The following is a 26120-nucleotide window of genomic DNA, read 5'->3' as shown; positions in this document are numbered from 1 at the left end:
TATACTATTTGTGGATCACACTCATAATTCTGCTAAACTAATTTTCTTTAGCATTTACAAATTCACCAATTTCAAGTTTTTGTCTGTAAAATAGATTTTATTTACAACCCATTAATCCTAAAATGAAGAAGTGGCAAAATTGAGATTATAATTGAAAAATGGTCAAAGAGGTACATTTTTTTCAAGAAGAAAGTATAGTTTCATTAAGCTCTTATTTAGTTTTCCCTGCTATCTTGTCTTAATGCTTTATTAGTACAATGTGTCAGTATTTACTACCATAATCATCATTTTAGTTACTTGCTTTTCTGTATCTGTGATGTACAGTGATCACTCTTGAGTTCAGAGTGACTGGAGTAGAATAAAGACTAGGAGTAGGAGATGGGGCCTGCAGAGTTATAGGACCAAGTAGATAATAGGGACTTGGACTTAAACTCTGAGTCAACAGGAAACCTACAGAAGGGATTTGAGCAGAGAATTTACATGATATGAATTAATTCTTAAATATCTTTATGTGGATGCTTTGCTAAGAAAAGGAGTATAGGATGTGGGAGACCCAGAGGAAGCTCCTGGCACCTGGCTTCATATTGGTGCAATTCCAGCCATTGTGGCCATCTGGGGAATGGATCGGCAGATGGAGGCCTCTCTCTCTTTGCCTCTGCCTTTAAAATAAATAAATAAATCTTAAAAAAATAAGGAGTACAAGATCACATGAAGAAACAAGAAAGCACAGAGCTTCTGAAGTGAGAGATGATGGTGCTTTTTTGGGGGCAGCAGAAAGAGAAGTACTTGGATGTATTATAGATTGTGAAGGATAAGCAAAGTTTATTAGATTTTAGTTTGGATGGGGTATCTGAGCTAAATAAAGGAGTTGTATCCAGTATTTTGACCCAATCTTAGAGAAAGATGAAGTTGAGATTTATTTAGATGGCAATGACTGACAGAGAAGTGGGCTGGTAAGATAGGTTTTGATTTTGATTGTCTGGTATGTTGAGTTTGTGGTCTGTAGAGATCAAAAGTAGAAAACTGGACATGTGGATCCAAAGTTCAGGGAAACCCAAAGCTGGAGATGTTCATTTGAAGAGTCTGAGAGTTTTGATTAGCCTAGTGACATGGGAACATGGGAGCTCTCCAACCAAGCAAATGCATACAGAGACAATGTACAAGGGCTGAACTCTGGGACAGTCTCACTTTTCTATCTTCCAACTTCTAAAGACATGTTTTAAAAATTCCTGGTGGACAATCAATTTTTTGAAATATTGAAATGTCTCTGTTCTTAATTTATGAGTGCAATATGTTTCATCTTTTCCTGGAAGTAGTAAGAATTATTTTTAATATTGTCTTCTCTTTTTTTCCTTAAATTTATTTTTAAGTGAAACACAGAGAGAGAGAGGGAGGCAGAAACAAAGAGAAAGAGATCTTACATCTACTAGTTTGTTCCTCAAATGGCTGCAACAGCCAGGGCTGGGCCAGGCCAAAGACCATCCGGGTCTCCCACATGGGCACTGGCACCTAAGCACTTGAGCCATCTTCCACTGCCTTCCCAGGCTCATTAGCAGGAAGCTGGATAGGAACTGGAGCAGCCAGAACTTAAACTGGCTCCCATATGAGATGCCATCACTGCAGATGGCAGCTTTACCCACTATACCACAGTGCTAGTGTCTTCTTTCATACCTTGAATTGGACTTCATTTTTTCTTTTTCAGCACCTTTAGGGCATTCTGTTTTTATTCTTTATGCTCTTGGGTTCACCATGTGTCCAAAGATACTTGAGTTTTCCAGGTGCAATGATGGAAGAAAACAATTATTTGAGATGTTTTGAGTAAATTTCCTTTGCATTGTTTATAAAAACTTGCTTTCCCACCTCTGCTCCCTCCCGAGTGGTAACATTCATTGGAAGTTATGTTAAACATAGGAAGGCATCACTTCTCGACCTTTTGGCTAAGATCAAGTGTAAACATAGGAAGGCTAATTGGTTGACTTAGTTCCCAGTGAGTAAATGACCAACATTTTAGAAGTTAAGCTAGTGCATTCAATTATCAAAATAAGCTGGATTTTCCTTTGGAGATACCTAAAATGGTCTATTTAATGTACCTGAGAATGAGTTGAATGTGCATAGACTTTGAAATAACTACTGGTGTTGGTGCTGTGGCGTAGCAGGCAAGGCTGCAGCTTGCAGTACCAGCATCCCCTATGTGTGCTGGTTCTAATCCTGGCAGCTCCACTTCCAATACAGCTCCCTGATAATGTATCTGGAAAAGCATCAGAAGATGGCCCAAGTCGTTGGACCACTGCACCCATGTGAGAGACCCAGAAGAATCTCCAGGCTTCTGGCTTCAGATCAGCAGACTCCAGTTGTTGTGGACATTTGGGGAACAACCCAGTGGATTGAATACCTCCCTTTTTTCTTTCTGCCTCTGCCTCTCTGTAACTCTGTCTTTCAAATAAATAACTAAAGAAATCTTTACAAAGAAAGAAAGGAAGAAAGAAAGAAAAGAAATCTGCTATATGATCTCTTGTTCCCACTCTTGTGCTCCACTTGCTCTGTCCATGGTACTAACTGCAATGGAATCTCTGCTGATTGTAGGGCATCAGACTCCACCCTTACTGCAGCCCACTTCAGTTCCTTTGGTCCATGTTATCTCCTGCTGTGTTTCCTCAAGCTCCTTCTGTGGGCTTATTGCCTTTTAGAGAGTTATTTCAATTATTGTTGCTTTTCTTTTTTCTTTTTTTTTTTTTAACATTTCTACATATACTCATTCAAGGGTTTAATTCTCTACCAAATAAAGAACAGGTATAAAGCAAAAAGATTATAGTTAGGTGGGAGTACATACAAGGCCTTCAGCTCTTTTGGTTTAAAAATTATGGAGGTACTTTTAAAATGTTTGGAAATACAATTAAAAGATATTTATTTGGGCAGAAAAAATTTGAAATCCATGCAAGGGTAGGTCTTCAAAAGCTCATAAAAAATTCACATTGTGGAAAAACTGCATTGAGTTAAAAATATTGTAGCAAAAACCATTTTTATTTCATTTTTCCACAGATTTTTAAAGTACTCTGTGTAAAAGCCATCTTGGTTTATTCTTCAGAAGAATTATTTGAATATTGCAAAGGTGAACTGTTTTATGTAAAACTACCCTGTAGCCAACACGAAACTTACTGTTAGTAAATATTTACTAAATGAGTGGTTGCTTGATGTAGTGGCTAAGACACACCCACTCCATAGCAGAGTGCAGTTGTTCTGCGTTTGAGCCTCCTGCTGCGCAGACCCTGGGTGCTACAGGTGAAGGCTCCAGCAGTTGTGTTCCTGACACCTACGTGGGGAACTTGCATTAAATTCCTGCTTCAGCCATTCACTCTTGTGGGTATCTGGGGAGTGAGCCAGCAAGTGGGCTGGCTGGGGCTCCCACTCGCTTTCCATAGTCTGCCACTAAAATTAAAAAAAAAAAAAACTTTCAGGAGAAGTAAGATGCTTACTAAATCAGCTTTTACAGCATCTGTATTAACTTATTTTCAAGAAGAATTACATACAATATATGTGGTAGGTGCTTTATGGTGAAATTAACACTGCTATTGTCAGCTAGCAACCATGAGAGATGGGATGAATTCATTTTTTGTTATAGTTGACTTCTTAGGTATGTCAGTAGGATGGAAGAAACATCTATTTTCTACTCCTACCACCAGCACCAACAAATGAATTTTTACAGATTTGGAAAAAGTGCCTTTCCTGTCTTGTAGATACGTGAAAAATTACTCATATTGTCCTTAGAGATAGGAGGGGTGATTGAATTATTTATCACATATTTATTGTATTGAATTTCCTTCAAAGAATATTGTGTGACTGCATTCAGAATGGAAAGTCACAAATTATTTACACTATAACAGGTAATTTTGGAAAGACTGTCTTGGATACAAATGTGCAGAGACGTTTCAGGAAATGGGATGGCAGTGAAAATGCAGGCTGGGAGGAAGGTGATTTGTGTTAGGCGTTTTCTTCCTCATAAAACCCATCAAAGCCTGAACTCACACCAAAGTACATTTTACATTAGATGAACACGGTGCAAAAGATGCGCTTTCATGCTGCACCCAGAAGAGACCCCACCACTTACTCATTACCTTTTTCTGATCAAGTTCTTATCACTCTAAGTCAGTTTACAGACTGAAATAATAGTAATGATAGTTATTACATGAGGTTTTTGAAAAGATTATGTGCTGTCAGAGAAGAGTGCCCTGGTGTTGGATGGGCCCTGTGGCTCAACTCTTCAGGAGGATTAAGTCTTCCTGATGTTGCTCCACGTTCGGAATTGGCATCCTTGATTCCTTCTCTGCAAGTTGTGTAAGGCTGTTGGGGTGAGCAGGTGCATACCTGGAGAGCCACAACTTCTGGAAACCAGTTTAAAATGAAGGCTTTGATGCTTTTTTTTTAGATTTATTTATTTGAAAGGCAGAGTTAGAGAGAAAGAGAGTGTGAGATAGAGATCAATCTTCCATCCACTGGTTCACTCCCCAAATGGCCACAATGGCCAGAGCTGGGCTGATCTAAGCCAGGAGCCCGGAGCTTCTTCAGGGTCTCCCATACGGGTATAGGGGCCCAAGTGCTTCGGCCATCTTCTACTACTTTCACAGTCCATAGCAGAGAGCTGGATTGGAAGAGGAGCAGCTGGGACACAAACCAGGACCCATAGGGGATGCTAGCACCGCAGGCAGAGCCTACTGTGCTACGGAACTGGCCCCTGAAACTCATGTTTGTTAAAGAGCTGCACAGCGCATTGTGCAAAGGTTATTTAGTAACCATGAGAACAGAGGAAGACTGTTTACTACAGTGTGTGTGTATGTGTATGTGTGTAGATAGAGTTGTCCCTCAGTATCCATGAGGTGATGATTCCCATACCTCCCACTTATACCAAGTTCTGTGGATGCTCAAGTTCCTTAAATAAAATGGTGCAGTATTTGCATGTACCCTATGCACATTTTCCTGTGCATTCTAAATCATCTCTATATTATTCATGCCTAATGCAACAGATGCTTTGTAAATAGTTGTAATGCAGCAGTGTTTAAGGAACTGTAACAAGAAAATGGTCTGTACATATTCAGTGCACACACAGTATTTTTCAAATAGTTTTGATGTGCAATGAGTTAAATCTGCAGGTGCAGAACCCCTGGTTACCTAAGGTTGACTGTATGTGTTTACGTGTGTGTGTCTATTTAATAGGTATTTAATTTTTACGGTAGGTCTAGCTGAATTTCCACTTAAGTTCTCCATGACTACCAGGCTCCTTCACAATCAACATTTTGGTGCAAAATTATTTTGTGTGCCAAAAATTGTTTTTTTTATAGTATGTGGAAATGCATATTATGAAGAAACGATATGTGGATTTAAAATTTTTGCACCAAAATAAGAACATACTTTTAATTCTCTTTCTCTGTGAAATTGTTGACCTACTTCTTTAAATTTGTAACATATTTTAAAGTAAAACTTTAATACAAAAATTACTTATAACAATACTTTTAAAATGTGATGTGATTATATTATATTTGGATAATAATTTCCAATTATTTTATTGACTTTAAAAATGTACCTATCTAGACCAGCACCACGGCTCACTTGGCTAATCCTCTGCCTGCGGCGCCGACACCCTGGGTTCTAGTCCCAGTTGGGGCACCAGATTCTGTCCCGGTTGTTCCTCTTCCAGTCCAGCTCTCTGCTGTGGCCAGGGAAGGCAGTGGAGGATGGCCCAAGTCCTTGGGCCTTACACCTGCATGGGAGACAAGGAGGAGGCACCTGGCTCCTGGCTTCGGATCGGCGCAGTGCGCCAGCTGTAGCGGCCACTTGGGGGGTGAACCAACGGAAAAAGGAAGACCTTTCCCTCTGTCTCTCTCTCTCTCACTGTCTAATTCTGCCTGTCAAAAAAAAAAAGTACCGGGCTGGTGCCGCGGCTCACTAGGCTAATCCTCTGCCTTGCGGCGCCAGCACACCGGATTCTAGTCCCTGTCGGGGCGCCAGATTCTGTCCCGGTTGCCCCTCTTCCAGGCCAGCTCTCTGCTGTGGCCAGGGAGTGCAGTGGAGGATGGCCCAAGTGCTTGGGCCCTGCACCCGCATGGGAGACCAGGAGAAGCACCTGGCTCCTGCCATCGGATCAGTGCGGTGCGCCGGCCGCAGCGCGCTGGCCACGGCGGCCATTAGAGGGTGAACCAACCGCAAAGGAAGACCTTTCTCTCTGTCTCTCTCTCTCACTGTCCACTCTGCCTGTCAAAAAAAAATTCAAAAAAATTAGAAAAAAAAAGTACCTATCTAAAATTAATTGTAGAAAATACAGAAATGTAAGTGAATTATACTGCATATAAATACTCTTTTTCACAATCTATTTACTTAACATATACCATGAAAAAAATTTTTTTTAAAAATTATTTATTTGAAAGGCAAAGTGACAGAGAGAGATAGGGAGAGGGATACAGAGAAGGAGAGGTAGGGAAAGAAGGAGAAGGGAGAGGGAGTTGGGGGGGGGGTGACAGAGAGAGACTGCGCGAGCCAGACACATACATATTGCATCTGCTGGTATTCTTCCCAGATGCCCTTAACAGTCAGGGTTTTGGGCCAGGACAAAGCGAGGAACTCCCATCTTCCCATCTGGATAGCAAGGCCCAAGGACTTGAGGACTTGAGCCATCCGCTGCTGCCTCCAAGGCAGATTGGAAACATACAGGATGATGGTATAGGATGTGGGCATCCCACGTGACTAGCTGTACCACAGCAGCATCTCCAATGAATTGTTTTTAAAATTTAGTTTATTTTTAGGTATATAGTCAGCACTTAAGTACTCTGCATACTTTGAACATTTAAATGTGGTTTAGGGTAAATTTTAAAAATAATATGATTTGGTTAAGGGAAAGTTTACTTTTAATATCTTCTATAAAAAATGCCAAGTTGTCCATTAGAAAAATTATATCAATTTACAATCGCACTAATTAAAACTAAAAACGGAATATTTTATTTAAAGAAAGCATTAAAAACTCACAGAACTTCAGAAAATGGAGCACATCACCTAGGGAACTTGAGAATCAAGAAATGTTGCACGTGGATGTTTCTGGCTAGAGTTGCAGCTAAAGAAATCAGCAGCTTGGGAACATCAACACTCAGACACATAAGCCAACAAACTGGAAAAAAAAAAAAAACACAGCTCAAGTCTTCTTGCTCTTGTGAAAGTACACAGGAAAGATTAACCTAGCAAGCAAGACAAAATTTTCCAGACAATGATGTTTGAGTCCAGTCAAACACCATAGAAAAAATGGCACCATCCCCAATCATTAAAAAAAAAATAAAACAGGAATGTATGGATAATTGAACAAGCCATTACATTTGGACCTTGGAATACTCATCAGCAGTAAGACACAATGAATGTTGATAGTTCAGCCACTGGATGAGTGTTAGGGAGTATGCTGAGTGAAAACAAATCAATTCCGAAAGACTGCATAGTCAATGAATCTGTTTAGAAAACATTTTTTGAACTTTTATTTAATGAATATAAATTTCCAAAGTACATTTTATGGATTACAATGGCTTCCCTCCTATAACTTCCCTCCCACCCGCAACCCTCCCCTTTCCCTCTCCCTCTCCCCTTCCATTCACATCAAGATTCATTTTCAATTCTCTTTATATACAGAAGATCAGTTTAGCATATATTAAGTAAAGATTTCAACAGTTTGCACCCACATAGAAACATAAAGTGAAAAATACTGTTTGAATACTAGTTATAGTATTAAATCACAATGTACAGCACATTAAGGACAGAGATCCTACATGAGAAAACAGTAAGTGCAAAATTTAGAAATGGAGAAGAGATCGTAGCATTTTCATAGGTTTTCCAAGTCTGTTTATCTGCAAAATGGTGATTGATGAACAGTGTATCTATAAAATTAATTTGTTCACACATGTCAACTATTAAATATTATGTGTGGTAAATTACGTGTGCTAAATACCCAAGAAATACAGATTTTTCTCCTTTCCTTTCAAATTTCCTTTAGTAGATCTTCTATCACATGGACCATCCAGATATTGCTTTCATGCAACAATGTATACAATTCTGTTATAGCCCATAAAACATTTCAGAATGCTTCCACATCTATGTGTTTGCCTTCTGCTCAAATGTGAATTCTTGAACTTAAGGATACTGTCTTACTACATTCGCACTCACCTCAGTTTCTCGTACCAAACAGGTCCTTAATGAAAGTTTGATGGAGCAATATATCTCTGGATGTGACCAATCTAAATCTGAAAACAGACTATCAGGTCTTTCAACTAAATAGACTATCATTTGCTGCAACAGATTCACCTAGAATTTTGCATATATGTCCTCATGGGTTGACCCTTATTCAAATCTTTTAGCAATGACCATATGGATAAAAACCATGGAAGTCCTGATCTACAAAGAAGCTACAGATATGTTCTAGCTCTTCATTTCTCAGATTCCCTTCCTGATTTTAGTAAATTATTCACAGTGAACTCTCCTAGTTTTATCTTAGCAGTCTGTCAATAATGCAGATTGTTTCTGATACTCAATTAGTATTAAAATATTTCCATATAGTAGAAGACAATAATATTGAAGTAATCTTCCCTACAGTCCTAAATGAATGAAATATGATATGAATAGGAGGTATAAATATACTGCTTTTTCAGACTGTCTGCATTTATTTCTTTTTAAAATGCTGCTTTCCAATTGGAAACAAAAGGCCCAGATGGACAAATGGTAAATTTAATTGTTGATGATATAACTAGCACTTGTATGCAAGATAAAACATAAACATTTTGTAACACTTTCTTTTTTTGGACATCCAGAAATATGCTACTGGCAGGAGTTCTAAAGGGGGAATTTGCACCATGTGTCAACACAATTGTCTCTGGCTGCATGAGCAAAATGGAGTAAGAGTGAGCTAAAAGTCAGAACCAAACAATAAAAATGTGGGGAGCAAACCGGACTAGACTGTTACTGGAATTAAGACTTATTCTATGCATCTGCTCTCCCACAATATGGCGCTGGGAGAGAAGTAAACAGCTTCCGCACAGCTGCCTCCAGTTCAACCAATTAACTGTAGGACTTGCTCCTGATTGGAGGAGAGCAGCGTACTCGGCGTGTGGGCAGCCGAGTTGGGATTGGCGGAGGACGACTATAAAGGAGGAGAGAAACGGCATGCACCGGGAACATCTATGGGGAACATCTAGCTGAAGGAACACCCGTGCAGCCCCCCAGAGAGCCGGCCGGCGGTGTGCCGCTCCCCTGCGGAAGTGGGGAATGTGGCCAGGGGGAACTGCCCTTCCACGGAGGTGGAAGGGATAGTAGCCAACCCGGGAAGAACCAGCAGCAAACCCGGGGAGGGCCGAGCAGACGAAAGAACAGCGCAGGGTTCAGTGTCGTTCCTCCACAAAGAGGGGGAGCGACATAATGGTGCCGTGACTCGGATAGGAAACCTAGCTCGGATAGGAAACTTAGGACGGATATGAAACTTAAGAGGGAAGAAATGACTCGGATTAGGAAACCTAGGTCGGATAGCAAACTTAAGAGGGAAGAAACGGGAAGAACTAGGGAAAATATCGGAGAGAGAAACTAGCAAACAGCCTAGGGAAAAGCCGGACGAAAAAGGAGCCGGAAGAAGCTATTGAAAGCCTAGGCATAGACTCAGATACGGACTACGGGGGGAAGCTGGGAGAAATCTCTAAGGTCGAAAGCGAAAGTGAAAGCTAGAACAAACAGACTCAGATGCGGACTGTGGGGAGAGGCCAGGAGAAATGAGGGAGGAATATCGTTGGAAGAAAACTTAGGAAAACATACCGGGTAGAGAAAAATGTTAGGGAAATTGAAGCCGCGGGGGGCAGGCCAAGGCGGAAACGAAAGCCACTTTGGGGTTCTCAAGTTAGCCCGGGAATAGGGGGCGAAAAGTTGAAACCAGAAGCTGAGACGTAAGCCAGATTGGGATCCGTCTGATTAGCCTGGGGAGCAAAGGACGGGAAGCCAAATCGTGGGGCGGAGACGTACGCTGGGTTGAATTCGCCAGGCTAGCCCGGGGAACTTAGATTGAATCCTAGTGGCGGAGACGCAAGCTACGCTGTGTTACTCGCGGAAGCCGCCGCGTGCAGAGAGAGCACGGGGCGTGAATAGATAGGGAACGGGGCTGGCGTAGGCCGTGGTTCAGACGCGAAAGGGTTAAGCGTGGAGACCGCGGAGCGCGCAAAGCCGGGAAGCCGCGCAAAGCCGGGAAGCTGCGCAGATGAGAGAGGCGCGCGGGCTGAAGCGGCGCAGAGCCGGGAACCCGCCGGCAGGGCGAGGTGCCGGAAAGCTGCGGGGATAAGAGAAACAGAAGTTTAGAAGTAAAAGAGAAATAGGAATGTTGGCAGACAGAAGTAAAATGGGAGAAATAGAAATGCCCGGAGATAGAGAAATAGAGAAAAATAAGGCCTCCCCTCAACATGCCAATTAGGAGGCTTGGATTCGGTCTGCCCGATTAGTGAGGCGATGAGTACCTGGGCGGCTAGCCGCAGGTCACCGAAGACAGGCACGAATTAACGTCAGTAAAGCTTCCCCACAATGCAACAATTAGGAGGCTTGGATTCGGTCTGCCTGATTTAAGGCGGTAAGCGCCAGCAAAGCTCGACCAGAGTATGAGCTGCAGGTCACCGAAGATAGGCACAAACCAACACTAATAAGTCTCCCCCACAATACGGCAATGAGAAGGCTTGGATTCGGTTTGCCTGATAGGTTTTGTAAACACCTGCAGGCAGTTCTAGCAGAGCAGAGCATGCGCTGCAGGGCACCGAACACAGGCACGCATCAGCGCCTAAAAACCTCCTCACAATGGCGAAGAGAGGACCCGGATTCGGTTTTCCTGATTGATAGGACTTGTAAGAGCCTGTGGCAACCTAGCAAGTAGAGCAGAGTGTGTGCTGCGGGACACCGAAGACAGGCGCGTATCAACGCCAAAAATAAAAAGAAAGGGGGATCTGTGGGGAGCAAACCGGACTAGACTGTTACTGGAATTAAGACTTATTCTATGCATCTGCTCTCCCACAATATGGCGCTGGGAGAGAAGTAAACAGCTTCCGCACAGCTGCCTCCAGTTCAACCAATTAACTGTAGGACTTGCTCCTGATTGGAGGAGAGCAGCGTACTCGGCGTGTGGGCAGCCGAGTTGGGATTGGCGGAGGACGACTATAAAGGAGGAGAGAAACGGCATGCACCGGGAACATCTATGGGGAACATCTAGCTGAAGGAACACCCGTGCAGCCCCCCAGAGAGCCGGCCGGCGGTGTGCCGCTCCCCTGCGGAAGTGGGGAATGCGGCCAGGGGGAACTGCCCTTCCACGGAGGTGGAAGGGATAGTAGCCAACCCGGGAAGAACCAGCAGCAAACCCGGGGAGGGCCGAGCAGACGAAAGAACAGCGCAGGGTTCAGTGTCGTTCCTCCACGAAGAGGGGGAGCGACAAAAAATAAACTGTTCTTATGCTCACTTATTCATTTGTGACATGATTTAAGCATTTATTCAACAAATATTTATCAGCTATACCCCATGTGCTTGGGACTGGGTTTAAACACTGAGGATTCTTCAGATTGATCTAGTGATGGTCACAGTGGGAAGCAAAGAAATGCAGTTAAGTACAGCATGTTGCATAGCTTGACAGGAGAAGCTTAGTGATCTACATGGGTACAAAGAGAAGACATGGTGAACGAGATGTAAGAGATAGAGTTAGCCAGCTAAGTATGAAGCCAGGTGGTCAGAACTGTATTTAAAAAGAAGGAGCGGATGGAATGACAAGACACTGCAGTATGTGCAGAGACAAATGTGGGAAGAGGGGAATATTGACAGTGAAGCAAAAACATCCCTGCTTTCCTTCCTTCACAACTGCAGATCTAAGGTCGTATGTTGGTTTGGAGAATATTTTGATCTCCAGAAGAGCAATGTAGTCAAAGAAATTCACCACTAGATTTTTCAGGGTAAGGTGAAGGAAAAGAAACAGGTCAGAAAAATGTTTTTGTTTTGGGTTCAAAATGAAAAATTTATTTTCAAGACATTTTCTTAAATTATTAATTCATCTTTAATCCTATAAATGTTATATGCCATCTATTGTGCCAGGATTTAGTACTTCAATGATGTATGATTTAGAACAAATAGCTGCCTTCAGTGAGGGACAGAGTACTTAAAGGAAAATCATGCAGTTGAGAGCATGTTTTCAATTGTATAGGTGTCATCTAGTAGTTGTGCAGGATACTAGGGGATTGTCATAAGAAATTTTTTTTTTTCTCTTAGTTTTTTTTTTTTTAAACTTTTATTTAATGCATATAAATTTCCAAAGTACGACTTATGGATTACAATGGCTTCCCCCCCCATACCGTCCCTCCCACCCACAACCCTCCCCTTTCCCATTCCCTCTCCCCTTCCATTCACATCAAGATTCATTTTCGATTATCTTAATATACAGAAGATCAGCTTAGTATACATTAAGTATGGATTTCAACAGTTTGCTCCCACACAGAAACATAAAGTGAAAAATAATAGATGATTTTTTTAAATGATGATGAAATCAGAGCAGACCTATTGTCATGTTTAATCCCAGTGAGAGTCAAGTTGGGAATTGATAATTTTTTTTTTTTTTTACAGAGGATCAGTTTAGTATGCATTAAGTAAGGATTTCAACAGTTTGCACCCCCATAGAAACACAAAGTGAAATATACTGTTTGAGTACTCGTTATAGCATTAAATCTCGATGTACAGCACATTAAGGATAGAGATCCTACATGAGGAGTAAGTGCACAGTGACTCCTGTTGTTGACTTTACCAATTGACACTCCTGTCTATGGCATCAGTAATCTCCCTATGCTCCAGTCATGAGTTTCCAAGGCTATGGAAGCCCTCTGAGTTCTCCGACTCTTATCTTGTTTAGACAAGGTCATAGTCAAAGTGGAGGTTCTCTCCTCCCTTCAGAGAAAGGTACCTCCTTCTTTGATGACCTGTTCTTTCCACTGGGATCTCACTCGCAGAGATCTTTTGCCAGAGTGTCTTGGCTTTCCATGCCTGAAATACTCTCATGAGCTTTTCAGCCAGCTCCGAATGCCTTTAGGGCTGATTCTGAGGCCAGAGTGCTATTTAGGACATCTGCCATTCTATGAGTCTGCTGAGTATCTCACTTCCCATGTTGGATCACTCTCCCCTTTATTTACTCCATCAGTTAGCGTTAGCAGGTACTAGACTTGTCTAAGTGCTCCCTTTGACTCCCAGTCCCTTCACCATGACCAACTGTGAACTGAAATTGATCACCTGGAACAGTGAGATGGCATTGGTACATGCCACCTCGATGGGATTGAATTGGAATCCCCTGGTATGCTTCCAACTCCACCACTTGGGGCAAGTCAGCCTGAGCATGTCCCAAATTATACATCTCTTCCCTCTCCCATTCCCACCACCATGTTCAACAGGGATCACATTTCAGTTAATTTTCAACACTTAAGAATAACTGTGCATCAATTACAGATCTAAACCAGTCATATTAAGTAGAACAGATAAAAAAACTACTAAGAGGGATAATGTATTAAGTTGTTCATTAACAGTCAGGGCTATGCTGATCAAGCCATCGTTTCCCATAGTGTCCACCTCACTCCAACAGGTTTCCCTCTTGGTGTTCAGTCAGTCGTCACCGATCAGGGAGAACATATGGTATTTGTCCCTTTGGGACTGGCTTATTTCACTCAGCATGATGTGTTCCAGATTCCTCCATTTTGTTGCAAATGACTGGATTTCGTTGTTTCTTACTGCGGTATAGTATTCTAAAGAGTACATATCCCATAATTTCTTTATCCAGTCTATCGTTGATGGGCATTTAGGTTGGTTCCAGGTCTTAGCTATTGTGAATTGAGCTGCAATAAACATTAGGGTGCAGACCTCTTTTTTATTTGCCAATTTAAATTCCTTTGGGTAAATTCCAAGGAGTGGGATGGCTGGGTCAAACGGTAGGGTTATCTTCAGGTTTCTGAAGAATCTCCAGACTGACTTCCATAGTGGCTTGACCAGTTTGCATTCCCACCAACAGTGGGTTAGTGTCCCTTTCTCCCCACATCCTCGCCAGCATCTGTTGTTGGTAGATTTCTGCATGTGAGCCATTCTAACCGGAGTGAGGTGAAGTCATAAGAAATTTTAAATGAAATAATGTACATTTTATTTACTGGTATAGTTAAATGTATCATATTTAACAAGAGGGATATTGTATAATTGGAAATTGAATGTCATAATTAGATTTTTTGAGATTTACCCAGTAGGTATTGACCTGAACTGATTTAAATAAGCCACATCTCAATACCTCTTACTGACTATGCATTCCAGCAAAGAGATTTGAGGTACTGAGAATACTATGAATGTATCAAAAATGCTCATATGATTTTGAAACAGGATATCAGTGGTTGCAATTGGGTTAATTCAGAAGTCTATTAGTAACGTGGATTTAAATATTTTGGGTTCATACTGATGAAACTCAGGAAACAAAAACTGTAGAATGATATTTCATGTGACATCATTTGAAAAAAATAGCATTCTGGGAGAAAGAATCAGACTCCAATAGATATGCCTTCTGGTCATTTAGACAAATACAAGGCTAAATACTCCCAGTTTTCCAAGCTAAAACTGGCACTTGTCCTGAGCATACAGAAATCTGAGAAACATAAAACTGAGTAACACCTCAAAGCTTGTGATCATTTATTCAGGATGTCTTGTGTAACAGATAATTCTTTCAAAAATTTTTGAGCTTTGGGGGATAGAGTACAGTTTTTAAAACTCCTTTTCTTAGATAAACCAACGTTTAATAGTGGCCAGGTCTGCACAAAAGCATTCTAAGTAAATTAGGATGATGATTGAACTACAATCTGTTTACTACTGTCAGCATAAGTTTCTTACTATCTCTCCTCAATGGAGAAAAGTCCAGTGCAGATTGCAATAGGGTGGGAATTGAAGGGCCTGTATTAATCAAAACTCAAATATTAATTTGTCTGCCTATTGTCTTCAGAATTCCTGCATATTTTAATGCCAACCCCAAACTACCTGGTGTTTCCTTGAGGCCTTCAAGGTCTACCCTATGATGCTCTCCAGGCCTTATCCTATTTAGCTAAGATATGCACAGGCACTTGGACTTTTCCTGGCCCTTTGGATCATAAATTCTACACCACTTTTTTCCTTTAAGGTATACCAATTTCATGTATTTAATATCACAGACTTAGTAAAGTAGTGATACTTTCCACCCAACTCTCCCTGCCATCCACACTCCCACCCTTCCTCCTCCTTCCTCTCTTATTAATTTTTAAAATGATCTACTTTCACTTTACTTTATACTCATAATATTAACCCTACACTAAGTAAAGTGTTCAACAAATAGTAAGAAGAAAACACACTCTTCCTCAACAGTAGAGCCTTCCATGAGGGCTATATGTTAAATACATTTGCACTACTGTGCTATTCACATTTTCACATCAACTGTTGCTCTAAAGGATTCAAATTCCAAGTGAATTTACTAAAACTATTAGAGTAAAACTGTGTTTAACAGTGATTAAAATTCCCAGTGAAGATAAGTATTTCGTTTTACATTAGAGGTAATTTATTTAAAATATCACATTATCATTCTCAGATATAGTTTCCATAGAAAACAGACTTTCTACATATTTATTTAGATTTTCTATGTTAAGAAAGACGTTCTGGAAACTTGTTCCTTAAAAAAGTGAATAATTATACTTTTTCTGCAAATTCCCAACTTAAAAGGATTTGAGATTAAAAGATAATGGGCTGTTGATTTAGATAGTGTAGTTCTTTGTCATGTAATAATGCTTGGCTCCTACTAGTTGAATATCTGTTTGAAATGTTTGAGATCAGAAGTGTTTCAGGTTTTAGAACTTTTTTTTTCAGATTTTGTAATATTTGCATATATGTAATGAAATATCTCAGAATGGTACCCAAGTCTAAACACATAAATCTTACTTATGTTACCTTATATGATCCTTGTCCACATAGCCTGCCTTCAATATTTAAAATAATTTTGTGCATGAAAAAATTTTCAGGGTATAAAATCTTCCATTTGTGGTAATTTTCCATTGTAGAATTTTAATACTGATATCCCAGATTGGATCCTGCAGTATAAGTGATGGAAGAAATAATTAAGAAAATTAAAAGTAATGGATTCTGTAGAACAAAATCAACTGATTATAAAGGCTGGAGTCCAATTCTGCTTCTATTTAAATAATTGTGTAACCTATTTAAATAATTATTTGACTTTAAATGTTATCTGTATTTATAAATGTTATTTCATTAAACATACTATAAGTTAGAAGAAAAAGTTAACTACAGCCTGCTTGAAAGGTCATCAGTTACCCAATACTTTCTTCAGATGAGAAAGGCAGTGTCCAAAACATGTTCAATAACATATAATACCGTTCAGTATTTTAAGGATCCTTATTGTTTAAGCTGATCACCTGAAAAGTCTCATTCCATGAAAAGAAAATTTGCAAATAAATGTTTAAAACAGCTTGGCTCATTGAACATAAATTGGAACTCTGACTACCTTATAGGGAATTAGTGCTTAGAGGACAGATGAGAGTGAACCTTGCTGTAGTTTTCTCTCTTTAAAATTTTTCTGTTCTTTTCATTCCTTGGTGAATATATGTAATGCAAATAATATCTCAGCTGGATATTTGAACTAAATTATGTATCTTAAGATGATCTTTTAGCTTTTCTTTTGTATTTGAGTAGCCATGCCATAACTTGCCAATAATTCAGTTATTAATTATAATCAATCTATTAAAAGGAAATAAACATTGGACTTCAAGTTTTAGGTTGCTTAGCCAGAAAACTGATGCAAGAGAGGTTTAGTAAATTATCAAATACTACAGGACTAGTACGTGATGACACTGGAATCTGAAAGCAGGCTGCAGGCAGCTCCTGCCTGCTCTGTTGCCAAGCATTGATGTAATTTTCATATTGATGTAGTTTCACAGCTTTAATATTTAAATGTCTCATATGCCTTCAACTTTAGTATTGTTAGACTAGTAAGTTGTTGCCTATCCCATATTACTGTAGATTTCTTTGGAAAGGTCATGTTTATTTTACTTTTCTAAAAGTTTGTTTTCATTTGTGTTTGAAAGGTAGAGAGGGAGACGGAGGGAGAGAGAGAGAAAGAAAAGAAAAAAGATCTTCCATCTACTGGCTGAATCACTTCTAAAATGCTTGCAGCAGCCAAGGTTGGGCCAGGCCGAGGCCAGGAGCTGGGAACTCCATCTAGGTTTCCCACAAGAGTGCAGGGACGCAGGTACTTGAGCCATCTCCTGCTGCCAGTCAGGATGTGCATCAGCAAGCAGCTGGAATGTAATCAGGGCTCAGACCCAGGCATGCGGATGTCCTCAGCAGTCTTTAAGTCTGTGTGTGCCAAATGCTTGTCCTTTCTTTATTTTACATGTAACTCCTTAGATTAGGTCTTCTGAATGAATTTCTGATAAAAAAAGAGGAAATCTAAGTCTGTAGATACCTTTATGTCAGTAGAAATGTATCATTACATTAATTAAAAATCATTCTTTATATATGATAGATCTATTATAATTTCAACATAAATCTTCCAGCATCAAGTTATTCTATTGCAATTAAATAAAAAATGTAGGAAAGAGAAAAGTTTATCAATTGACCTGCTTTTACAGGGAACATTTCAGTTTCCCTGTATTTAATGTTAGAGTAACCATTTGTTGTGTTTTTATTGATAAAATGACATTTCACTGTTGGTATATTATCAATATCTTCTACCTCAAGGTAGTTTTATTAAATACCTTACTTAGCAAACTCAGATATTTATCTTTTCCAGATTATTATTTTAGTTTCAAACTTTAATCAAGTTATTGAGTCAATGAGCAGTTGAATTGACAACTTCAGTGTCTCAATTTTCTCATCTGAACATATGAATAATTTTACCTGTCTAATAATTTCTATGGAAGAATAAATGAAATAATGAAGGCAAAGAACTTAAAATAGAGTCTGGTCAACTAAATATTCTCAATAAATAGCAGATACTACAATTAATTAAATGATATATAATAGCACAAATTGCAATACCATGTTTTATGTTCAACCATGATGAGTCTTCATATTAAAAAAAGTGCAGTGATTCTACAAATCATATGCAAGCATTAACTTTTCAGTAACCATCCATCTGTTAAGAAATAATTTTTTATGCCAAAGAAATATCAGTTTTGATAATCATGCACATGGAATTACTTTCTTCATTACTACTAATTTTAAGAAACAAGATACAGTTAATTTTTTTAATTTTTATTTTTTTGGACAGATAGAGTTAGACATTGAGAGAGAGAGAGACAGAGAGAAAGGTGTTCCTTCCATTGGTTCACCCCCCAAATGGTTGCTACGCCGATCTGCAGCCAGGAGCCAGGTGCTTCTTCCTGGTCTCCCACACGGGTGCAAGGGCCAAGGACTTGGGCCATCCTCCGCTGCCTTCCCAGGCCATAACAGAGAGCTGGACTGGAAGAGGAGCAACTGGGACTAGAACCCGGTGCCCATATGGGATGCCGGTGCCGCAGGTGGAGCCACAGTAATGGGCCCCACAGTTAACTTTTAATACATAGAAAATAAGAAAAAGAACGAGGGGCTGGTGTTGTGGCACAACACCACTTTCAAAAGCTTTCAACATTGGCATCCTTATCAAGAGTGCTGGTTTGAGCCCTGGATGATTCACTTCTAATCTAGCTTTTTGCTGAATGTGCCAGGGGAAGCAGTGGAAGATGTTCAAGTACATGGGTCCCTGGCACCATGTGGGAGACCAGGATGGAGTTCCTGCCTCCTGGCTTTGGTCTTGCCCAGCCCAAGCTGCTGCCAGAATTTGGTGGTTAAACTAATATAAGGGAGATTGCTCTCTCTCATTCTCTGCCCCTCCCTCCCTCCCCTTAGGAGAGTGGGGAAAAGAAGATAATCCATAGTATAAGTAATTAGGAAGCTTTTTTTCACATAAAGCAGAAATATAAGTTCTAACTCATATTTTTTAGAGTAAGCAAGGAAAACAGGATGATAACAAAAAGTGATTTTTGAATCTGTTAATTTAAAAATGGAAGAAATTCTCAGTTGAACTTTGTTGAATTGAAACTTCAGTTCTTTCATAGGGTTAAAATACCATAAACACATTTGATGATAATTAAATCATTTTATGTGTTTTTCAAATAAAGCAAATGCGCTTGGCCACTGGCTCCCAGAATCCTTAGAAATTCTTGTTCTGTAAAAGATTTTCGGAGGCTAACAATCATTTTTCTCAAAGAGATCACATTTAAATCCTGACATTTACTACATAGTAGCCATAGTAATTGGTCAGAGAAATTCTCCATGTATTTTCTGCTGTCCTGCTTAGTGATCAGGTGTTTGTTCCTTTTGTTCAGTTTCATGTTCACTCATTACACAAGGACCCAAGCAAATTAATTCTCTACCCTTTCCCAATCTCCTCACAGAAACTTCTCATTTTCATAATACTTGGGGTTGAAGACTTTATTATTTATTTTGATGTTAGTGCCTTTTATAAGGTTATCCCACAATCCTGAGCCCTGGTGTTTTAGCTTGCAGGTCATTTTACTCTTCTGTGAGTGGTCCACATTTCCTCCTCTTCCCGGAACCAAATGGGCTTCTGTGAAGCTCTTGCTTAAATAGGCTGGTTGTTAACCTTTCTTTATTTAACACTGTGACTACTTCTGGTAAGGAGGAAAGGAGCCCGTCCTTCCCCACCTGTTTCATTTTGTGCAGGTGAGAGATGGGGAGTGCAGTCATGAGGTAGGGAGTTAAGGTAGGCACAAGTGTTTAGGGGACTCACTAGACATTTGTCTGTTTCTAGATGGAAGTCACTTAAATTTTCCTTACACATGATTTTGAATTCTGGTCATAAATAATTATTGGAAACTAAATTTCAAATAGCACTCAAGTGTATAGTTTGACCTTTATCAAATCTTTCGGGAAATTCTTTCCCCTCCATAAATGTCTAAGAACTTTTCAGTAAAAAGGTCAGGCAAGTTGAAGATTCTTACGTAATCGATCCATAGGCATTGACATTTGTTTTTAAACCTGGACAAATGTTCGTGTTCGACCTTGGCTCACTGACATATTTGAGTAATTGATCCTTTTAACTGACTCACACTTGAGAAAAATTCCTGCTCTTCTTGAAGAGAAAACATAAACCACAGATGCACCTTCAGTACCGCTTCCAAAACTAAAACAATATTGTTATCAAGCATCCTAAGCTTTTACCCTTACCAAGTAAATTAAAACCTTGAAACACATAAAGTCATTGTGTATTTATAGTGTGTAATGAAATAGCATGTTTCCACAAGAGTATAAATAAAATTCTGCAGGCAGGACATGGGGAATGAAGGAAGAAGTGACAATCCATTGGTTCATGGGAATATATAACAAGGTTCATGGCCACAACCCTGTAGGATATTGTTGATGCATGTGCTGCAACTGCGAATATAGGATCCCACCTCCACAGAATGCCCTCTTCCAAGTCGGAGCAGTTTAGTAAGCCTCACCAACTTTATCAGGCTACCTGCTGATGCGTGATGTGGTATTTGGCAGACTGGTGCATTCCTTGTTTTACCTACTGGGCTGGCAAATATGTCTTGGATTCTAGGTGATATTTTACAGGAATAGATGTTGGTTAAAAAAAAACGCTATAGGAAAGAGAAGACAAGTCACATTAATTTACCTTTCAGTTCTGATGAAAGATAGATGCTACTTCTGTAGGAAGAATTTGGTGCATTCGACTTGTCATCCAGTGACAACTGTTCCTTGACACAGATCAGGCATTCAACACAAGAGAAGCGACATGAGTTTTGCTAAAAGAAAGTATGTACCACTGGATCCACTCATAGCCTCCACTCTTGAATTGATGGCAACTCACTCAACTTATAACCCATTTGTCAACCTCCAGGATGGTAGAAGACCAGAAATGACAGATAGTCACTGGATGGATTATCCTGGTTTCTACTCTGGCTGAATCTTTCTAATGAACATGGTATGGGAGTCAGAGATTCAAATTTCCTTTGCTGATATCTTTATACCCATCCCTATCCTGCTTGCACAGACCTCTCAGATTTTGCTCTGTTAAGCTCCCTGGAAGCATCCAAATTGTTCACCACTTTCCAGCTATCTGTGTCTGTCCTTGTGTCAGACCACTTGTCTCTTCATTCAACATTGGTGGACAGTGTGCTTCTAAAGAGTTTTCATCTCACCACTGACCTTCAAGGCCAGTACTGAATAGGCATGTATTAAAGAAGCACCCATTTGTTTTGTTCATGCTAACATATGAAGATGACCTATTCAGGGATCATACCTGAGTTTTAGTCCTTTTATATGAGCTCATTGAAAGATGTTGCCCATTGTTTGCAGATACAAACTGAGAGAGGTATATTTATGTAATAGAGATAGCTAATAAGAAAGTTTTGTGTTTTGATGTATGCAACTTCCTGGAATCTTCTGGACATTTCATCCCTGATACTGAATACAACATTTCCACTATATGAAAAATAGCTCTTGCACAGCTAATTTTATAAACTAAGTGGATATAATAACAGGTAGATAATGATGGGCGGTTCTAGATTAATGGTCTTGGCAATGTCTCATTGCTCATTCTGTATTAGCTGATTATTTTATATGAGAAGCTGTTTTGAACATAAGAAAATAATCAACATTTGTGTATGGTGTGGTGGTGTTTAAGAACTCTTACAAGTCTGTCTTGTGACGACTCTTGCAGTTTGCCAAAGTCTATTCTATGCATTCTTATCTACTGTGTGATCTATCTGGTTTCATTGGATTTGATTGAGTGTCAAGGTAGACTGTGTGACAGTTTGAAACTTCTGCAAGAATGCTCTTGCTCTAGGACCCTTCAAAACTGACATGCTTTCTTGTCATCCATAATGGGTCATTATTTACAAGGACAGAATATCTAGCCTGCAAAGGAGCACTTTGCCTCTTCTCTAGTATTATAATTTGCCTTGTACCTAGAGGTAATGGGTCTGTATGGTACAGAAAATTGAGTCCCTAGAAGTTCCACTGGAGCAATGGTATGTTTAATCTGTGAAGGGTGAGTTTACTACTTTCTATAACACCTGACTTCTTAGGGTATCCAGAGCACTTGTCACTTAGTGTTCATCAGGTCTAATTAGCAAGATCTCAAAATGGACTATTGAGATGTTCTGAATGCTCTCAAGTGATTTGAAACCCACTAAAGATATTACACCTAGAAGAGAGGCTGGGAATGTTCTCCCACTTGATTACATTTACAATTGATCATTATCAGCCATTGTTCATCTAGTTTCTCTAAAGAGCATATAGTTTGTACCTGAAAGATCTTTGAAGGTTGCACTCATTTCTGTAATTCTAGTAAGGTGAGATATTGCTGATGCTATTCAAGTGAATCCACTCAGATATGTTCTCACCAGTTCGAGTTCCCACTATTCCCTTCTCAGAGCCCCTAGTGTATCACAGGAGACCAGTTGAGACTGTTGAGTCTCCTTTCATCTTATCCTATGTATCAATTCTTGAACCTAGGCAAACTCAGTCTTCCCTGTTGGTCCAAGAGATCAGAACTTCTTTAGACAGTGTCAATGACAGCTTCTGCAACCATTCCCTAATTTAAAAGTTGGCTGACCTGATTTATTTATTTGAAAGTCACAGTTAGAAAGAGGAGATAAGGTCTTCCTTCCACTGGTTCACTCCTCAGATGACCATAACAGCTGGGGTGGGGCCAGGCCAAAGTCAGGAACCAGAAGCTTCCTCCAGGTATCCCACATAGGATGCAGAGGCCCAGACACTTGGACCATGCTCCATTGATTTTTCTAGGCCATTATAAAGGAGTTGAATTGGAAGTGGAACAGCCTGGACATGAACCAGTGCCCATATAGATGCTGGCCTTGCAGGTGGTAGCTTTACCTGCTACACCACTACTCCAGCCCCTGTCATTTTATTTGTGGCTTTTAAATAATTTAGTAAAATCTAGTTAAGCCCAAAATCTATATAATTATCATTGCCTCTGTATTATTCAAGTATTAGACTTACTGCATAAACAATTTCCCTTTAACTCTGCATTTCTTCTTTAACCTCATCCTAATCTTATATTTTTCTATCCTGTTACGACTAGTAATGTGGTCCTTGTTGCCATCCTCACAGAACTTATTTGAATGCAGAATTACATCCAGAAGATGTTCTTAGTGCCACTATTTGTACAAATTTATTAGTTTGACTCTTTTAAGAGACTAGATTTCTCTCAATCCTTGCTCCCTTTAATTTCTTTGCCAGCCAACCATGCTTATCTTTATTTTGAATACAATTTTATCTATTAGTTGTGTTTGGTATCCAATGTATTCACTGATATTTATACAATTATATGCAGTTTTACTTTTAGTTGGTTTAGTGCTCAGGTAGAGAATTGTGTCAGAAATATGCCTTGGTTCATGGTACATTATCACCATTGGTTTCTGCAAAGATCCTGTCTTCTTTGTACTCATTCATTACTTCCAGCATTAATTTGATAATATCTGCATTTCTTCCATAGGCTTCTGTTGTGATATATTTCTTTTTAAAAAATATGTTCTTGAAAAAATGTATATTTTTAACTTTGGTAGATGTTAGATTCAATACTGTTTCTTTTAAAATTAATTTCTGTTGTATGTGTATCATTTGAATTTGCATTCACCATGATACTTCTCCCTTAAATGCATTATCAAACATCTCCTAGAACTAGAGTATTTTTCTTTATAATAGCAATGATCAAACAAAAGAATTGATAACTTTTTAATTTCAATATCAAATTCCCCAATTCTTTTTTTCCAAAAATTTTGCTGCTAGTATTTAGAAACATTGTCCAGTCTGGTTTAATTAGTGCATCAGTTGTTATATCTCATTAATCATCTTTCTGTCTAAAATATTAATGTTTTAAACATTCAGACAATAATATATTTTATTTTGGTCATTTTTATCATTGATTGGTGAAGGTATTTTTCATTGTTCTATGCCCTGTATTGGCTGCAAACAGGAAGGTATGGGTGTAGCAGGATTTCTCAGCCTGGACACTACTGACATGTTGTATGGTGCTGTACAGGGCATTGTGGGATACTTAGCAATACTCTTGGTCCCTGCTCACTAGCTACCAGAAGAACTTTCTGAGATAGGACAACCGAAAATGTCCCCACAATTTTCCAGTTGTCTCCTGGGGCCAAAATCATCTCCGCTCAGAACTGCCGATTGTCAGACTAGATTGTACTGCAGTTAACATTTTTAGTGAGAATGTTGGTTAGTTTGTATGCAGACGTCTTACTCCAGAGAAACACAATGTTATGTTGTTCCACAGTTGCAATACTATATTTAATCACTTGGTTTAAGATGTGGACTGTCAGATTTTTTCTATATAATGCCCATTTTGAAATTATTAAATGAATTGTGGGATATTCTTTGACATCCTAAAAGTATCAAGTTCTCTAAAAACCTTTATCTGATGATTTTGGTACCCGTGGATGCAGAGCATATGAACTTATTATTATCACCGATCATTGCTCATGTTATTGTTCTATCTTTTTACATTTTTTTATTAGCTGGCATTCCCTTTCTATGTGTCTTTTTAAAACAGGTTGGTGATGAACATTGTCTTATGGTATGAATGCTTGTGTCCACCCAACCCCAAATTTGCATGCTGAAATACTAACCACCTCTGTGACTGTGTTGAGAGTTGAGGGTTTGGAGAAGGGATTACATAATGAAGGCACAGCTCTTCTGGTTGGGACTGGTGCTCATATTACAGGTGACTCCAGAGAACTAGCTGGCCCTTCTACCATGTGAGGACATGGTGAGAAGGTGTCAAACAAGAGCCAGGAGGCACACTTTCACCACACTTGTCCTGGATTTCCCAACTCCAAAACTGAGAAAGAATTTAATGTGCTAGGCTGGTGCCACAGCTAACTAGGCTAATCCTCCGCCTGCGGTGCCAGCACCCCGGGTTCTAGTCCCAATTGGGGTGCCAGATTCTGTCCTGGTTGCTCCTCTTCCAGTCTAGCTCTCTGTTGTGGCCTGGGAAGTCAGTGGAGGATGGCCCAAGTGCTTGGGCCCTGTACCTGCATGAGAGACTGGGGAGGCACCTGGCTCCTGGCTTTGGATTGGCATAGTGCCGGCCGTGGCGGCCATTTAGGGGGTGAACCAACGGAAGGAAGACCTTTCTCTCTATCTCTCTCACTGTCTAACTCTGCCTGTCAAAAAAAAAAAAAAAAGAAAAGAAAAGAATTTAATATACTTGCAAGCTACCCACTTTTTTAAATGGATGGACTAGGACCTTCCCTTTGTTTTGGATTCTCAAATTGTCCCAAATTTAGCCACTTGGAAACCTAGAATTGGGGTCCTTAATACATTTTTGCATATATCATTGAGTGCTTTGTTGTTCTCAGGCAGAAATATATGTGGGTTTATCCTATAATTTTCTAGCTCCAGGACTGTAATCAAACATATCTTCAAGGAGTCATGGTTTATCTTGTTACAAATATTTGGGCTCTGTGCTTCTTCATTTCCTTGGCAGTGCAATTACATTTGTGTGTTTGCAGTGGACAGAGAAAACTGCATGTATTCATGATTGTAATTTCCCCTTTAGCGTTAAATATTGCTCTCCTTTTATTAAGGTAAAATTCAGACTTACTTTAACGCACATGGGTTGAGTGACACTGGCTGATGCATCTGGCACTATGTGAGTATCTGTGGAAGGCACCCTCTTATCAAGATAAGGAAATTTTCCATCAATTTGAAAAGTTCTTGAGTATACTCATACCCCTTCCCAATCAATTTCTTACCTCAAGTGTACCATAGATTGATTTGCCAAATTTAGAAGTTCCTATGACTGGAAACATACCATAAATATCTGATAGCATTGGTCTTTTGTTTACCATATTTTTATTTTCATACATGTTGTTTCATATAAATTGCTCCTTTTAAGTTTTAGAACAATGGAATAGCACTCCATTGTACTAAAAACTGAAATCCTTTATTCTTTGTAACATACATGGGTATTTTAATAGATTTTGACTATAATGCACAAAACT

The 26120-nt window shown here is 39.6% G+C and overlaps 1 protein-coding gene across 6 annotated transcripts in view; it reads left to right on the top strand.

Annotated features, from left to right (window-relative positions):
• The window catches only part of CCDC102B (coiled-coil domain containing 102B), a 367196-nt gene that overhangs the window by 102885 nt on the left and 238191 nt on the right, over positions 1–26120 (top strand). The window contains exon 7 of one of the 6 annotated variants that reach the window (XM_089304990.1): positions 2233–2437. The exons of the other annotated variants lie outside the window; for them this stretch is intronic. Within the exon in view, the coding sequence (XP_089161116.1) occupies positions 2233–2301 (69 nt within the window). The 3' untranslated portion in view covers positions 2302–2437. Of the gene's footprint in view, positions 1–2232; positions 2438–26120 lie in introns of those variants that run through there. 6 annotated transcript variants of the gene reach the window in all.

Source organism: Oryctolagus cuniculus, chromosome 10 (genome assembly GCF_051225735.1).
Source record: "Oryctolagus cuniculus isolate XC-2025 breed Fujian yellow rabbit chromosome 10, ASM5122573v1, whole genome shotgun sequence".
In the NCBI taxonomy this organism is placed as follows: Eukaryota; Metazoa; Chordata; class Mammalia; order Lagomorpha; family Leporidae; genus Oryctolagus; species Oryctolagus cuniculus.
Note: the sequence above shows the minus strand (reverse complement) of the source record. Positions and strands in the feature narration are given on the sequence as shown.